At 37.3% G+C, this 14,951-nt stretch overlaps 1 protein-coding gene across 19 annotated transcripts in view; it reads left to right on the top strand.

Annotated features, from left to right (window-relative positions):
• kcnma1a (potassium large conductance calcium-activated channel, subfamily M, alpha member 1a) overlaps positions 1-14,951 on the top strand; it is a 181,974-nt gene that overhangs the window by 116,755 nt on the left and 50,268 nt on the right. For 18 of the 19 annotated variants that reach the window (XM_077581858.1, XM_077581859.1, XM_077581862.1 and 15 more), the window contains 9 exons: positions 2,695-2,805; positions 2,899-3,004; positions 4,710-4,792; positions 4,878-4,947; positions 6,197-6,352; positions 6,751-6,860; positions 6,984-7,052; positions 13,334-13,420; positions 13,494-13,570. In XM_077581858.1, coding sequence (XP_077437984.1) covers positions 2,695-2,805; positions 2,899-3,004; positions 4,710-4,792; positions 4,878-4,947; positions 6,197-6,352; positions 6,751-6,860; positions 6,984-7,052; positions 13,334-13,420; positions 13,494-13,570 — 869 coding nt within the window. Of the gene's footprint in view, positions 1-2,694; positions 2,806-2,898; positions 3,005-4,709; positions 4,793-4,877; positions 4,948-6,196; positions 6,353-6,750; positions 6,861-6,983; positions 7,053-13,333; positions 13,421-13,493; positions 13,571-14,900; positions 14,910-14,951 lie in introns of all 19 variants that reach the window. The other variant, XM_077581869.1, reaches the window with a different exon arrangement.

The following is a 14,951-nucleotide window of genomic DNA, read 5'->3' as shown; positions in this document are numbered from 1 at the left end:
CGTTTATTTACATTCAACAGTGTAACAATTTCGCAAACTATTTACAAATGTGTGCAACCGTGGTACTATTTACAATTATGTGGATGTTTCAAATACAGTTTTTCTTTTTGTAACACTCCCCTGCGTGCAAGGGGACACAGCAGGATTTGCACAACAGATTAGTTTCACTGCGATTGCAGACGCTACACTTTTTAGCTGGCTTTTTTTTTCCGGGGAATAGCAAGTATATACTGCAGTGTGTATTTGGCCATGTTGACATCAAGTCTACTCTCAGGATCATGATACGGTGACGTTACGGTGGTGTTACGTCTGGCTTCCTCATGTCCTTCAGTTCCTATACCGGGTGGTAAGAGATGTTCTGATCCATCTTATCCGCTCCATTCATGGTGGCATCGTAGTCCATAACCAGTGTCTTCTCCGTGATCAGACTGTACCCACTCCTCCGATGAATATGCATTGGACTCGGGCACTCTTCGTCGTCCGATTAAAACGTCCGCCTGTGCTGAAGTGCTCGGTTGTGCTCCGCGTTTTCCGGCGTTAGCATCGCTAGCCGGTGAGGCTTTATGACGTGATCATAGCCGCCGCGTCAACGCTTCCAACTTCGGCGTCAACCTCGAAGTCACCATCATCATCGTCGTCATCAATGTGCTCTTAAGCACTGGTTGATGCTTCTCTTCTTTGAAAAAAAAATATCTAGCGTGAGCTGCTTGCCACTGGTCGCCATTTTCGCTTTCTCAGCCATTGTCCCCTCAACACTCTAGCTCCGCCTCACGTCTTCTACTACTGACGCCTACCCGATCTTGTCCAAAGAGAGTCATCGCTGCCATCTAGGGGCCAAAAATAGTCATTACACTAACTCAATCTGCTTGATACTTTCAGCACAGCTGGCCAAGGCTTTCCTCCACCCGTTTCCCAAAAAAAACTTGGTGAACGTCTTTTAACGTCTTTGGCGCTCCTCCGTAGGATTTTACTAAACGTTATTTAACTATAAAATGACTGAATCAATGAATTAAAACATACAACCACATTCGTATTTGTTTAGCATATTTGCCCACTTTTATGTTAATTAAAAGTAAGGGAATCTTGAAAAAGCTATTATATTGCACATTTAAAACAGCTATAGTGTGTGAATAATGTATGATTAATCGTGAATTAACTATGGAAATCATGTGATTAATCATGATTAAAAATTTTAATTAACTGACAGCCATAATATATATACAGTATATGGATATATGTTTTTATGTAGTACCTATAGGTGTGCATGTGTCTTTATATGCAGTACAGCATGGGCATTAAATTAGTTTCAAGTTGCATTAAAAATGACATTTAAAAAGTATTACATTTGATGATATCTGCAGAAACCCTGCTCTTTGAATGTCTTTTTATTGTAGAATTGGGATCTTATTATTCTAATGTTCTGACATTGTCATAATTATGCAAACGTAAGTCAGACTGTTACAAAAATAATTTTTCAATATTTTCATCATAAAATTACAACTTTATTCTCGTTACAACTTTTTCAATATGGTAAGTTAGCAGGCTGTATTCTGGTTAATGGAGGATTAAGGAATGCTTTTTGAAGGAGAGGAGAAACAAATTTTTAGTTCTTGAGTAGAGTTTTAATTATTTCCATTCATACAAGAATGTTGCTGGAAATCAGTTAAGTATTTTTGCTTAGCAAAGAAAAGCTGGTCATACGTGAATGACTCACTTGACTTCTCCTGAATGACTTCTCCTGAATGATCATATGATGATTGAATGAATTTCTCAGCCAAGATTCAAAACAAATTGATTTGAAGAGAAGCATTTTTGTTATTAGTATCTTTACCATTTGCGTTCCGAGACCATGGCCAAGAGAAACATGGCCGTCTTCTTGATTTGTTTAGAAATTTGACAAAATGTGAGCTTCTGGCAACTACAGGACTCAAAATAGCAGAACATAACATCTTCGACTTTCAATCACAGGCTATTCAATCGTACAGAATGAGTTGGAATAACCTAACTGACAACAATGACAACAATATCCAACTGACATGGCGACGATCACGCCGAATAAGAATTAAGCGAAAGCCGCACCCTTTCATCAGTGTGGATTTTGTTTGGCTGTGTATCTGACATTTGCACTTGATCACTATAGCCTGCAGTGCGTACATCCAAACGCGGATCTAATGTGCTGCTGCAATCACCGGCTGACAGATCCCTCCGCCACCGACTCTTGCCAAGTTCTTGTTACAGGGTCCTGTTTAGATTTAGTGTCAAACAGAGGCCTCCCATATCCCTTTGAACGTCTTTCGCAGCGATCATATTGATGTGCATGTCTTTGTCAACATCCATTCCGCTCACACGGGGGCGGTTTGGCTGGAGGGACGACTTTTATATTGAGAACGGATGATATGCCGACCGCTGCGGGCCGCGTGATTATAACTTAGATTTGCTAAAGTGGCTCACAGTTGAGTGTTTCATTGCACTCGTCCTGCAGGTTTGAACCACTTTTCATGACAAGGGGGGAAAATATTCACTTAAATGGCAAAAACAATATAATTCAATTATGTGTTTGCTTTGAAAATAAATTTCTTGACTTTTTTTTTGTGGTGCTTTGGTTTTGGCTGATGATGTTTGGGAGACATGCCAGTGTCTGCAATGATTTATGTTGCCCACTCAAAATGATTTCTTCCCCTCCCCTTCTTTCAGGCATATTGTGGTCTGTGGTCATATTACCCTCGAAAGTGTCTCCAACTTCCTCAAAGACTTCCTACACAAGGACAGGGATGATGTCAATGTAGAAATTGTTTTTCTTCATAAGTAAGTTCACCTATTTGTCTTCATTGTCATAAAAAAGCGATCTGTATCGGAAGTGTGCATTCATGTATTCACCAATCTACCCTTGTGTGCCAGTATTTCCCCTAATCTTGAGCTGGAAGCCTTGTTCAAACGCCATTTTACACAAGTAGAGTTCTACCAGGGATCTGTGCTCAATCCTCACGACCTGGCTCGAGTCAAGGTACATTCCATTTTAGCACTTTTTGGAGCATATTAATCAGTTGAAATGTGCTGCAGATAGAGTCATAGAACAAAATATACTCTTAACATGATCAAGACATGATCAATCTTTTCAATTGTGGGTTTCAATTGAAATAAGGTCCATGTAAAGTATTTGAGAAAGAAGCCACGGAAAGTGACGTGGCCAGAAAAATCACTCAACAAAATGTAATACAATAGTGTGGAACAAGCTGACAGAATGATATGGAGCCCCTAAGGTGACATAGTAGGGAGAAGATTGCGTTCCCTCGCAAAAACATTTGCATTCCCTCGCAATTGTTTGCGAGATAAAGCAAAAGTTATTTTGTTTTTTTGCTAGTGGACGCCTTTTTATTTATTTATTTATTTATTTTACGCGTTGATGTACTTCCGGGTCAGCTTGGATCATGTTGCCTCGAATGTGCTTGTGAAAGGCGGCGGCACCATAGTAGATTTGAGTCTCCAAGGTTCTGGAAAGAGTTATGGTGGAGGACCTTGAACAGTTATTGCGGTTATTTGGAAGCCGTGCTTTATATCAAGTACCGATTTTATATCTTTGTATTTTAAACCCATTTCAAAATAAAATTAAATTAAGCTTTCCCACTACTCTACATGCTCCATCCTTGTCGCTTTTGGTCACACCGAAGATGACCTGGAAGTACATCAACTCGTTTAAAAAATAAAAAATTGCGTTCCCACGCAACAAAACAAAAATCTCGCAATCTTTGCTAGGCACTGCAAAGTTGTTGTTTTTTCTCCCTGCGATGTCATCTTAGGGGCTCTGTAGAATAACCATAATTAGTCAACTTTTTATTTATATTTGAGTGTAAATGATGTGCAAACATATTCATATTTGGACATTTTTTGCCCCCCATCCCCCTACCAGGTATTTAAATTGTGTATTTTTCTAATAATATAGATATATAGAATAATACACATAAAATGGTGACATTTTATCATACTGCATTTTTTCTGTCAAATTGTGCCTCTTCTGGAAACAAATTGTTTCTTTTATTCTCATCACATTTCATCTTGAATCTCGTGAAAAAAAAAATTTATTAATTTGCAATTATTATTCTGGGAATATTGTTTTTTCATGTATTCTCATAATCTGTCTTTAACTTTATTGTATTTATTTTATGCAACTTTTAATAGTCCCCCCCCCCCCAATAATTAATCTTCTGTAACTAATTTTTGTAATATTTTGGCTTCACTTGTAAAATTTTAAGTTAGTTCTCAGAATTGTGAGGCTGGGTTGTAATTTTATCTGAATAAAAGTCTGTTACAAGAAAAAAAAAGTAGTTTTAATTTAAAATGATTGAAACTTCATTCTTGTTCAGCAAGTCTGTTACTATCAAGTATTGATGTTACAATAAAATAAAAATTGAAATAAATAAATACAAATCTGCCTAACTATTGAGGTATATTGGTTGCATATTTCTCTATAAAAAAAATATTTGACAATGAAAAATGCATCACTTGCAGATATACACTTTCAAAAATCCATTCCAGGGAAATCCCATGGCAGATCACATGACTAATGTCTTTGTGAATATCTGAAGAACAGAGACAGAAGTTAAAAGGCAGATACAGTACATTTGGTTTGTGCGGGCTTGCGTAACATCACTGACACATACAATCAGAATCAAAAGTGTTTCAATGACTCATATGTTTGGACCCTACACTAGATCGAGTCAGCAGATGCCTGTCTCATCCTGGCCAACAAATACTGTGCAGATCCTGATGCTGAAGACGCCTCCAACATCATGAGGTAGCACATCATCTTCTTGACCTGAGTTTTTGTTCCTTTTTGTTTGATTATGTGTGTGTTTTTAAATCTCTTTCCCCTCCTAAAGGGTCATCTCCATCAAGAACTACCATCCTAAAATCAGAATAATAACACAGATGCTTCAATATCACAATAAGGTGAGACGCTGTTAACAAAGCCAATAAACGTTACCAGCAATCAGGGTTGTTGATGTGTGAAGACCTTCTGAGGGCCCCCGAGCATGTTGGCAGCCCCTGTGTACTCATCGCTGCTTTCAGCTTGTTTGTTATTTAGGGTCCAAACACCAGGTGGTGCAAGACCCTTGTTGGAATCGCATTCTTTTAATGAATAAATTACCATTTTAGGTTCCTCAACCAATGCAGATCTGTTCACAAGCATATGTTTTCTGATCAAGGACTTCCAAAAACTCAGAAGTTGCTTCACGTTAGAAAATGTTTGTCCGCCGTTTTCACTTCATCAACACAAAATTGGGGAGACATGTCTACCATACCAGGACTTATATATGAATGTAACTAATAACTGGTCCCAGAGGGCTCAATTGAGAGGGCAGCCATCTTGTGTTGCCAATGCTCCTGGCAACTTCTATCTGTCCTTGTATGGAGTAATGCGAGCCTTGCAAAGAACGAACTTTACTGTTTGCATCGAGCATTCTGAGACACCTTATAAGAGTCAACGTATCATTTTATTCTTACTGATGAAATGTACATGTAACGCTTCTCCCAGACTGTGGCATTTTCATTGTTGAGTCGGAAAATAACGTGAAAATGCCGCAGAGAAATCAATATTCAATTGTTTGTGCTTGGCGAGTGGCAACGTAAGATGGCCGCTGGTATCATAACTTCTCCCAATGGCAAGTAAGTGGCATTGCCACTTAAGTCTGTGAACAGGACTCATAAAAAGTCTGGAGGAGTTATTCTTGAAACTGACTAGGAAGTTGGCCATTTTGGTAGTGATGGGAAAATGAAGCTTCATGAACCACTTGCGATATTTTTGGGCTCCTCTAGATGATGCTCTTGCTTTAAAAGGGAATTTGGAAATATAAGTTGATAAAATTTCCACTTCAAAACCAAGAGTGCCATCTAGTGGAGTCAAAAATATTGTAAATAAAAATAAGTGGTTCATGAAGCTTCATTTGTCCATCACTGCGTTTTGGTTTGAAGCAAAAATTTTGAGCTAATTCCATAGCTTGTATTTGGAAAGTCGTCCAAATGAACCCCTAGTCAGAGCCATTTTTTTCAAGATTTTTTATTCGCCAGTGATATTTACTGAGTTATTGTTTTGCTATCATCAGGCAAAATGGATGAAACTGATATGTTTCCTGCTTCCCGTCTCACTCATTAAACTCTCTCATGACATCTTCTGTTTGTATGTTGTCGCCGGGCGAAGGCCCATCTGCTGAACATTCCGAGCTGGAACTGGAAGGAGGGCGACGATGCCATTTGCCTGGCCGAGCTGAAAGCGGGCTTCATCGCCCAGAGCTGCCTGGCTCAGGGCCTGTCCACCATGCTGGCCAACCTCTTCTCCATGAGGTCCTTCATTGAGGTAACTCCTTCGCCCGTCACGCAGATAAATCCAGGCTCACGTTGAGTTTGGCTTCAATGAACTGATTCATGAGGAGATTGGAGGCGAGGCGAACATACGTGGCGACAGCGTGCGGGAGAGTGATGCAAGGCAGAACACTTCCCCGGTAAATCGAGACATCCTCGTCCAGAACGAGAGAAACTTCCCATTAGCGTCCCCACACGTCATATTTTACCGTGATATTTCATCTGGAATCTATTTCTGTGGCTGAGCGCTGAAGAGGTGCTCGCCTCTATCAAAGGACTATTCTCGTGACATTAAGATGATGGATCAATACATAATGAGCAAGCCCCACATCTGCACATTATATTGGCAAGGAAAAACATTGATGCTATGACTTGTCTACCATTAATTTCCAGATCGAGGAGGACACCTGGCAGAAATATTACCTTGAGGGAGTGGCTAATGAGATGTACACGGAGTATTTGTCCAGTGCCTTTGTGGGCCTCTCCTTCCCCACTGTGTGCGAGTAAGTACCCCTCTTTGGCTGTTCGGCCAGCCGACTGTCCACTATAGGTTTTATGTCAAACAGGAGCGAAAATGCGCATGTAAAACATGAAGAATTTCCTAATATTCTCCACATATTTTACAGGCTGTGTTACGTGAAGCTGAAGCTGTTGCTTATTGCCATCGAATACAAGTCTGAGCAGAGAGAGAGCAGGTTTGTATGTGGCAAACACTCCCATTATAACTGAGATTACAATGTGTTTGATGGCATTAGCAACCAATAATCAAACGGGCTAAATGTCACAACAAAACACTCTAAGGTCTCTTCTTGATTCTCCTACAGATGTATGGAACCACACCAACAATTAAATAACCCATTCTTTCTGCTCAATTATATTCTAGTGGACCAACAAATAGATTACTGATGCTATAATAGCCTACTGAATGCACACAAAACAATTTTCAAGATAATCAAATGCACATTTCAATTTCATGTCATTTTTTTCTCCTTAACTTCTCTTCTTTCCCTGTCAATAACCCAAAAATAATAATTTCAGTAATCTCAGTTGGCAAATCAGTATAAGGGCTACACTGAAAAGAAATTATACAATTATGAGAAAAAGTCTTAAATTTATGAGAATAACAGAGGATTTGATTTATTTTAAAGGTAAAAATTCTTATATAAACTGAAAGACAACAGTCTGAGACCAGCGGCGTTTAATATTTTGTCTCATCAACATCAATATCAATATGAACACTCTACAGTTTGACTTGACTCTCATAATATTTCAACTTTATTTTCGTGCAATTGTCATTTTTCTGGTAAAATTACTTTCCCACCATGTTCTCATGACTCATAAAATTAAGATTTTTTTTCTCTTTTGCATATCAAATTATAACTTGATTTTCACAATTTGACATTTCTTTGTGAAATGATTACTTTTCCTTGCAATTTTAAGAACATAGAATTTAAGTAATAGCAAATTTTGCATTGCATTTATAATTTTTTTGTTGCTTTTTAATTTAATATTATACAGGATTCCTAAAAACAAGTAAAACGTATGAAAGTATGTAACGATATTTGACTTATTTCCTCTGTTTTTCAAAACAAAAATATATGAATATATAAAAACAATGTAGATCATCTATCCAGGGTTTTTGTTTGTTTGTTTTTTTAAGCATAGCTACAATGTTTTTGTGAGAGCACACATCATTGTCTTGATGAATGCTTGAGTCTGATTGTCTAAAAAAAAATGACATTGTGTACATTGTCAGCTGATAATTTACAGTGCACCCTTCAAACGTGTCAAGTGGTTACTCTAAAATAAATTCTATTGTTTGAAATTAATGCGCACCACCCTTAGCTGTAAGATCATATAAGCGAACATAGCAACCTGACACAGTCCGATTATCTGATAACTAAATGTGAAGTGTTCTAAGGACAGAAATGAGCTACTTTAAAACAATAATTTGTGATGTAATCATTTACTTTATTTGGTGATTAAAACATCTTTGATGGTCGGGGCGGGGGAAATTAAAGAGACCGAACCGGCTCAAAGAGTTAGCTTTCAGATTGCAATCAGTTTGCAGACCAGAAAGATGAAATCAACATAAATAAGTGAACCAAAACGATGAGATATTGCAATTAAAATATCAAAATGCCCAGCCACAAAAATTGACAAATATGAACTGAACACTTCACTGTTAATGTTTTGAATGATAGCTGTGACTGTGTGTGAATTGTATGTACCGTTGCCAGCCTGAGAGCTTGCATCAAACGTCACATCTAAATACATATATCGATATAGAAAAACTTTCTATTTTTATTATAAAACGTGAAATCATGAGTCGGTATTTTCAATATGTATTTTTGTAGGCAATTGATCATGGTATATGCGGGCTAATGCTCTTAAGGTGTGCAATTTTGATTAATGGACTTAGTGGATGCAACCATCCTCCACAATTGTCACAATTTATTTGAATTTTTTACACAGAAATTTGGAAATTAGGGTCTTAAAAATAGGGAATTTTGACATCTCAAATATGTAGGAACCCTTATTACATCGCTTCTAAAAATTTTATTTAGTATACTCTGATATGTCCAAAAAGTAGTCATTTTACTGCTTTTTTAACATTATTGTAATATTTAGATTTACATTTATTCTTGTAAAATTATGACTTTTATAATTGATTGCAATATTTAGACTTTTTTAAATGATTTTCATTTTATGCAATCTGACTTTACTGTAGTATTTTAACTTTTTTCTTTTCTGTGTGGCCCAAATACTCTGTGAACTTCCACTCCCTCTTCTCCTTGAACACTTATCCTGTTGTGTGTGTGCGTGTGTGTGTGTGTGTGTGTGTGTGTGTGTGTGTGTTTGTTTGTGTGTGTGTGTTTGTGTGTGTGCGCGCGTGCATATGTGTGTTTGTGTGCTCAACACACCAAAAGCCATAACAGTTAAATGTACTTACAATATGTTAAGAAATTCCGTCGTTGTCCCAATAGATTGTCGAAGTTTGCTTACAATTAATAATAGACAAACAAACTCCCTGGTTGGTAAAGAAAATGTGAATGCACATATTTGTTAATCAAACGGATTTGAATGAGTTGTTTTGGGTGCAACGCAAACGTGCCAATCAGTAAATCATCCAAACGTTGCCAAGAGTCGGTTGTGTTCTCCTGTTTGATTTGAGATTTTGTTCTTGTTGTTTGCAGAAGCCGAAAGCGGTATGCCCTCTACCCTATCTAACTTCCAAAGTTCCGCCACTACTTTAACGCTTCTGACTTTGGGAGTTTGCCCCCCAAGGAATATTCCCCAAACGCTATCTCACACAGGCCTCTTTTTTTTCTTCCTCCTCCTAACTTTCTATTTTTTTATGGTGTCCCTTGTGCTCAATGCACTAACTTCTTTGCAGGCAGAGAAAGAAAGAGAAAGAGAGGAACTAGATGAATTGGACATGTTTGTAGGAGTGCTGTTTTCTTGTCTTTGCTGTTGTCGCTGTACCAAGGCCAAACGCTCGCTCACCCTCTCCACATCTACCTCTTATTTGATTTTGTCCTCGACCAGCCCCTTCCTTCGCTTAGTTGATTTCTCTCACTTTCAGTTCCCTTCTTTCAGTTATGACCTAACTCTGTTTGGGTTTGATCTTTTTTTGATCCAATTACCTAAAATCTTTGCGGAAAAAAATATGACAGATGTGCTGCTGCTAATCTCTTGTTCTACATTCCGGAGACCCGCTGATTATATTGTGCTTAATATGATAGCATGTCTTGTCCCACGTGGGTTTATTACACCAGCACACCCATTCACCCAGGAAAAAGGCATGGACATTTTGGATAGCATTAAGTGTATCCAAAGTGAAATTTGACCCCCTCCCTCCCCTCCCTAAATGCATTTCAATTTTGCATTCCATCACTTTCTCATGTTGTCGATGCTTCACGTTCTGCGCATGTATGTGATAAAGGAAAAAAGGGGAAGGGGTTGAGGTGTGCGAATATGTGTGTGTGCGTGTTTGTGTGTGTTTGTGTGTGTTTGTGTTGAGCCGCGTTGTCCAGTCACTCCCACATATATATGTGTGTGTGTGTGCGTCTTTGGAGTAGATGTCCTCAAGTAAGGTCACTTCCTGTCAGTTTGGTGTTTGAGAAACAATCCAACTGCACAGAAGTTACTGCAACCGTCTGCATCTATGTATCCGTCCCCCTATACCTGAACTGCAGTGCCCCCCCCCCCTCCTCCTCATCATGATGTTTGCTATCTTTGCATGCTCTGAATATGACGCCTTCACATGACGTTGGTGTTGGACTGCCTGCCTTGTTGCTCACAATATGAGGTTTCGATGCATCTTGGAAGTTTCCATTCGCCACCTGACCAGTGCACCTGGAAAATCTCAGATTGGGGTAGCAATGTTGTGTGGTAGTGTTTGAATTAATTTGTTTTTGTGTGTTTTTTTCCCCCCACTAATGAGCATGCTTATTTCTCTGGGGGGCTATTAAATCTGAGTGAATTCTGCCTTTGATGTTTGATGATGAAAGAATGTGGACTTTGAAATCTTAACTTCATGACTTGCACAATTTGATGAAATATGGATTCAATTGCTCCCTTGATATTTGTGATATGATTATTAGAGTGTGACCGAGCCCAGAGGAAAGATATTTCACTGAGTCACTGATTGAAACATCAAAAAAATCTGATCAGTATGTCTAGTCTTTCATCTGGGCTCACGTTGTGGAGGAGTGTGACCTTCAAAGGTCTGTGGATTGTGTGTTTTTTGATTTCACACTCACATCATTGATGACTGTTGCCCACAGGTAACCATTAATGACCCGTGTGTGTGTGTGTGTGTGAGCCTATAATAGGTGCGTGTGTGTGATGTTTCCTCTTCGTGTCAGTCTAATTAATGGGGAATGATACAGCCATTTGCATTCATAACAAAAAGGGTCACACTCACATCCTGTTCTATTTTCATATTTCAGTTAAAGTGAAAATAGTCAACATTTAAATTAGTTTCTACCCCGTGTTGTAATTGTAATTAAATGAGGAAGCTGTTGCCACCAGTGAATCAAATAATATGTGTGTGTGTGTGTGTGTATAGCTATCTATCTATCTATCTATCTATATATATATATATATATATATATATATAGAGAGAGAGATAGAGAGAGAGAGAGAGAGAGAGAGAGATAGATAGATAGATAGATAGATAGATAGATAGATAGATAGATAGATAGATAGATAGATAGATAGATAGATAGATAGATAGATAGATAGATAGATAGATATAGATATATTGCAAATAGAATATGCCAATAACATGAGGCACTGTTCATTCCCTTGCATCCCACTGTCCAACAATAACACAAATCATTAATTATTATTACTATAATACACATCTACTGTTCTGCAGTCACGTCGACCTGTAAGTGCCATCACATTTGTCCAAGTGATGATCAGTAAAGAAAGAATTGTGCGTTCATATTGTTTTACATTTTGTCCCTCCACATGATTAACAAGTCTGCTAAAAGCTGACAGATAATGTTGCATTCAAGGCTGCCGGGAAAGTAGGAAATTGTTGTTCCTCAAAGCATAGTTCATCTTGGCAAGTAGGGATTTTGATTTGGACTCGTGTTCCGAAGCTTTTTCAGAAATTCCAGATTACTCAATTGTCTGGATTGTAGCATGTGTCAAAACAGGAAGCACGGGTGATAAATTGGCCATGAAGGATGAAACACCCGCCTATTTGCGGTTTGCTAGTCATTATTCTATGGTGCCTAAACTCAGCTGTTTTTGTGTGTGCTCTTTAATTCTTTCTAATATGCCTCCAAAGCCCTAGCTAATAGGAAAGTAGTAATTGTGGTCAAGGAAGTATTACTGAAGTGAAGTGATGCATCTCGATAAACATTTTTGTTTTTTGGGGAGGTTTAGCCTGGGATCTTGCTAGGACTGGAACAATACACCAAAGTTAAGATTAATATCATCTATGTAAAATGTTAGATAGATAGATTCAAATAATATATGTATTATTACCGCTAATTTATTTACAACAATACAGGCATTACAATTATAATATATATAATTTAATAGACTTCCATGCGCCACTTACGTTAATTTACGAAACCCGTTTTTGTCCACTATGTAAGGATGCGCAATTAGTGGTAGCCACACTTTTGCTCACTCTGGTCAGATGACCATCACCGGCGAAAAAGTATTCACATGACGCACAGCTGGATTAGATTTGCTTAAAAAAAATGTATCTTCATTTTTGGCTTATGTTTTTTTTTTAATCAATAATTTTTATTTTTTTTTTTAACTTACAATAATAATTATATAAATTATATTAAGTAAATCATGTGGCTGTATGGTTAGAGGTACAAACTCAGGTTGTTGGAAGATCCATGTTTTGTTTCAAAGGCAACAGGTTAGTGAGAGTTTTGCAATTTTTACGCTATCAATACAGGCGTATTTTCGCTATGTACATCGACACAAGCATATCAAGTACAATTTTTCAAAATCATATTATTTACTGGCTATTTTTTAAGCTTTTGGGCACTGTTGTAAAATGAGTTAGGAATGAGATTCAAGTGTTTGTGATATGTTTAAACAATTATAAGCAATTTTGGAGGGCTGTCAGTTACTTCACTGCTCACTCACTCTTATCAGGGAAAAAAAACATATTTGTTAACAGAAGTGGCCCACCTACTGTATTTTAAAATAACAAATCACGTCACTGTAATATTAAAACACACACTAAATAAATAGTAATAAAAAATATATAACAAAAATACATAAAATATCTCTTCAAGAAAGAAAATAACTATATTGCTAAATTAAATGATAAAAGCACAAAAAGTGCTCCATTAAGTTGAAATCTTGACTTTCTGATGAAAGCGTGTATGTACCATTCCTCTTGATTAGCACATGGTGTCAGCTTGAGCATGAGCGTTGTCCCCCAAAGTTAATGAACGTCTGGTGTCCCCTTATGTCTCTCCTTCCCCAGCATCCTCATCAACCCTGGCAACCACGTCAAGATGCAGGAAGGAACGCTGGGCTTTTTTATCGCCAGCGACGCAAAAGAAGTCAAGAGGTGAACACTGACGACTCCCTGATGGGAGGCTTGCGAATGTGTACTGAAGATGCGCGCACATGTGTCTTTTCAGAGCTTTTTTCTATTGCAAAGCTTGTCACGATGACATCACTGACCCCAAGCGGATCAAGAAGTGTGGCTGCAAACGACGTGAGTATCCTGGCCTCTACGTCGTATCTCCCCTCTCTCAACCCTCTCCCCTCCTTCCCTCCCTCTCATTCCCCAACATTCCTCCGTGGGCCCGTCCGTCTGTGATGTTTTAAACTCTGCGATTGCTCCTCCCATTGCGTCGCTGCTCCTCAATAGTGTACTGTGTTACTGAGTTTGTGTTTAAAGGTAAATAAACATTCAAATGGTTTGCTGTACTGTATATAGCATCCAGTATGATCTTCCGTTTGACATTTTTGTAAATACTTAATTGATGTCATCTTTTTAGTTATTTATTTGATTTAACCATTGTGTCACTCCACAAATAATATACTACTGTTAGTCTAATACTGGAAGTTAATTTATGGCAACAGGTATATCTCAATGAATTAAAATATGGTAGAAAAGTTCATTAATTTCAGAAGTACAAATGAAAAGGTGATTATATTATAAAAACTCACTAAACACAGAAGAAAATATTTGACAGAAAGCCACATATTCAAAAATAATTTTGATTGTATCATGGGTAATATTCTTTTTTTTTTGGGAGTTGCAGACTTTGAGGTTTAATTTATTCACAATCAAAATTATATATTTTTTAAAATCATTAAATATTTCACTGTGTATTGGGTCAGTATAATATATGAGTATTAGTTTTTTAATTTGGCTACTGAAATAAATTACTGTTTCATTTGATAAATTAAGACCATTTGAATGTTTGAATTTAATATTTGAATTTAATTTTTCGATAATATTTGTGAATTATTTATTTTGAAATGCATGCATTAGATTAATCATACACATAGTATATAGGTCAGCCATATATATATATATATATATGATGCTTAAAATTATTATTATTTTTTTTAAATAAACAGTGTAACGGTAAAACAGTGCATACATTAAATTACTTTGAAAGTGGAATTTGTTTATTTTGTAAATATTAATAATGAATATTAATAATATGAACTATAGCCCCCAATAGCTCAAGTGAATAGCACATATTAAGCTAAAAGGTCAGTAACAATTCCATTAGTGAGACAAAGCAGTGTTCTAAAATAGAGAGTCACTAATTCCCGCTTTTGTCGGTGTCACCTCCATTCATCATGGAATTGTATACCTTGCCCACTCAGTAGAATTGGCTGACCTTTACACACTTCATTTAGAGAAAGTGTGAGGTAAAAAAAAAAAAAAAAGTTCTATTCTATCATATTTGGTTCTGTTGTTTTTTTTTTCTCCATGTTTCTTTATGACCAGTGACACGCTGTTTGATGTATTTCCTCCCCTTGCTGCCTTTGGAAAACAACACTTAATATTAACTACTCACTGCTAGTGATTTATTGTGAGTAAAAAAAAAAAAATGGGTGTCCTACTATCTATCCCA

Source organism: Vanacampus margaritifer, chromosome 12, assembly GCF_051991255.1.
Source record: "Vanacampus margaritifer isolate UIUO_Vmar chromosome 12, RoL_Vmar_1.0, whole genome shotgun sequence".
In the NCBI taxonomy this organism is placed as follows: Eukaryota; Metazoa; Chordata; class Actinopteri; order Syngnathiformes; family Syngnathidae; genus Vanacampus; species Vanacampus margaritifer.
This window is presented reverse-complemented; position numbering and strand designations above follow the sequence as displayed.